The 2,416-nt window shown below is 37.4% G+C and overlaps 1 protein-coding gene across 1 annotated transcript; it reads right to left on the bottom strand.

Moving 5' to 3' along the window:
* Positions 1–1,198: 1,198 nt before the first annotated feature.
* LOC105763650 (fasciclin-like arabinogalactan protein 19) lies at positions 1,199–2,051 on the bottom strand. The gene has a single exon (XM_012581935.2). The coding sequence runs from the start codon at positions 2,049–2,051 to the stop codon at positions 1,299–1,301; it is 753 nt and encodes a 250-aa protein (XP_012437389.1). The 3' UTR covers positions 1,199–1,298.
* Between the last annotated feature and the right edge of the window lie 365 nt (positions 2,052–2,416).

Genomic DNA, 2,416 nt, shown 5'->3' with positions numbered 1-2,416 from the left:
ATTAATTTTTAAAAATTTAAAATATTAAAAATACTTTTTATTTTTATAAATTTTTAAATAATTTTAATAATTTTAAACTATAAAAATAAATTTTTACCTTTTTGAATTTCCAAAATTATAAAAGATTAATTAATTTATGACACGACGCTCATATGGCAATACAAGTGTCACGGGGCTAGACCTTGGTCACGGGCTTTGCACTTTGGCCCGTGACACAAGTGCATGCCACATTAGCAATTAACTTTTTCATCTATTTTTGTGTGATTTGACAAATAATGTAAGTTTAACGACTAAAAAAAGTGAAAATTTAAATAGAGGACTAAAATGACTTATTTTATAAAGTTGAAGTGTCAAATAAGTCATTATACTTATATTATAGGTATAAATAAAAAATCATATATGATACTCTTATATGATTCATATTTTTCTCATGAATAAAGATATAATTCTTTAAATATATATATACAACAATGTAAAAGACTTATTCATATATGAAAATGCAAGACTACATATCATGCAGCAGGCATAAGCATTGAAATGGAGATGAACCACGGATTCAGTGAGCATAGTTGAGCTAAGTCAAAAATAAAAGCCAAATCTATGCACTTATAATACACATATTCCCTTTAAAAAAAAAAACATATTCATATATGAAAATGCAAGACTACATATCATGCAGCAGGCATGAGCATTGAAATGGAGATGAACCACAGAATCAGTGAGCATAGTTGAGCTAAGTCAAAAATAAAAGCCAAATCTATGCACTTATAATACACGGACTGAGATTCCAATTTGTGTCATATAAAGTCGGAAAGCATGAGTTTCGCCCTGCCATGCTTCCATCCCTCGGCTTCACACAAAAGTGAAGGTTCTTACGGATTTTATTTTGTAGTTTCAATATATATATTTACCGCAATTGACTGTAATTATCTTTTATCATATTATCGTAATTTAAATCAATTATATGCACCACGCTTATTGCTATATAAATCCATATTTTCCATTCCTCTATAGTTCAATCTTGATTTTACTCGTTATAGTTTAAAAACAAAATCATCACATTGTTGCCTCGTAACTTCATTTGACTGATGCTAAGCTGTGAATGATGAAAAAACAATTGAAAATCATGAACATGAATTATGAAACAAGGATTGTGATCCACTTCTCACGTTTATATTATTAGAACTTGGAAAGAACCAAGCATCAAGGATTCAGCAGAATTATGAAAGAAAAGAAAAAGAATTATCCTTGGTATCAAAGAAATGAAATGACGTAGTTTGATCGGTATCCAAATCCAATCAGTAAACGCGTTCAAACCGGAAAAATGTACCGTGTTTAGTTCTCTTAGTAGTGGCATGGTCATCATCACGACGGAAAGCCTCCCTATCTTTCTTGATTTGCGTTCCGATTGTGGCCATCTCCAGGCCCGTAGGGGGCAAAGTCTCCGGTGGGTTGGCCGGTGAAACATAGGTTTGATAGGGGAACTTGGGTGGCTCAGCAATAGCATTGTCACTACCTTCACTAACCAAGGACCCGTATCTTGCAACAAGAATCCCATCAAGCCCGTGGACAACAATGTTGGATCCAAGGAAAAGATCCGGGACGGAGACGACAACCCCGTCGACGGAAACAGTTAGCAAGGCTGTGCCGTTGCGGGTAGACATAGCATGTTCTACGAAGAGTCGACGGTTAGGGAGGAGGGTGTCGATGAAGGCGGGGCGAGGGAGGGCGAGGAGGTCTGAGGAGGAGAGGAAATGTGGGGAGACGTGGAGAAAGAGAGAGAAAGTGTAAAGGCGGGCGGAGGAGAGGAGGTCGAGGGAGAAGAGGAGGGAGTCCGGGGGTGCAAAAAGAGTGAATATGGAAGAGTTTTGGGATGAGAGGAGGCGGACTTGGAGATCCGATGTGGAGATGGCGTTGGGGAAGAGAGTGTAGCCTCTTGATTGAAGGACTAAGATGGCTGCGTCTAGTTCTTTGGAAGTTAAGTCGGCGGTGCTGACGGTGGTGAGGAGGAGGAGGATTACGATTGTTGGTTTGGAGGAAAAGTTTTCCATTTTCGGTTACTTTTGGCGGCTGCCCTTTGCCATTTACGAAGTATTGGGTGATTGGGTGCGGCTGATTATATACGACTTGTTATGCTCTTGAATCTTGGAAAGGATTTCTGGCCGTTGGATGAGAAAAATCTGTAACCACTTATTTGTCCTTTGAACTGTTAAGCCAGCATCAATCCTTCAATTCTCCCAAGTTATGGTACTTACACACATTGCACAAACCTTTACAATAACAGCGAGAGTTTTTGTTTTTTAAAGAAAGAAAGAGGCAAGAGTTGTTGGATTTTTAATCCCAAGTCAAGGGTAATTTTTTAAAGGGATATTCATGAATGTGATTATATAATTTGGAGAATAAAAACCAACAAATA

Source organism: Gossypium raimondii, chromosome 12 (assembly GCF_025698545.1).
Source record: "Gossypium raimondii isolate GPD5lz chromosome 12, ASM2569854v1, whole genome shotgun sequence".
Lineage (NCBI taxonomy): Eukaryota > Viridiplantae > Streptophyta > Magnoliopsida > Malvales > Malvaceae > Gossypium > Gossypium raimondii.
The sequence above is the reverse complement of the archived record's forward strand: the minus strand, read 5'-3'. Positions and strand labels throughout refer to the sequence as shown.

What these genes read in the sequence shown, in the direction of transcription:
- LOC105763650 (XM_012581935.2), bottom strand. Translation starts at nt 2,051, where the DNA reads ATGGAAAACTTTTCCTCCAAACCAACAATCGTAATCCTCCTCCTCCTC.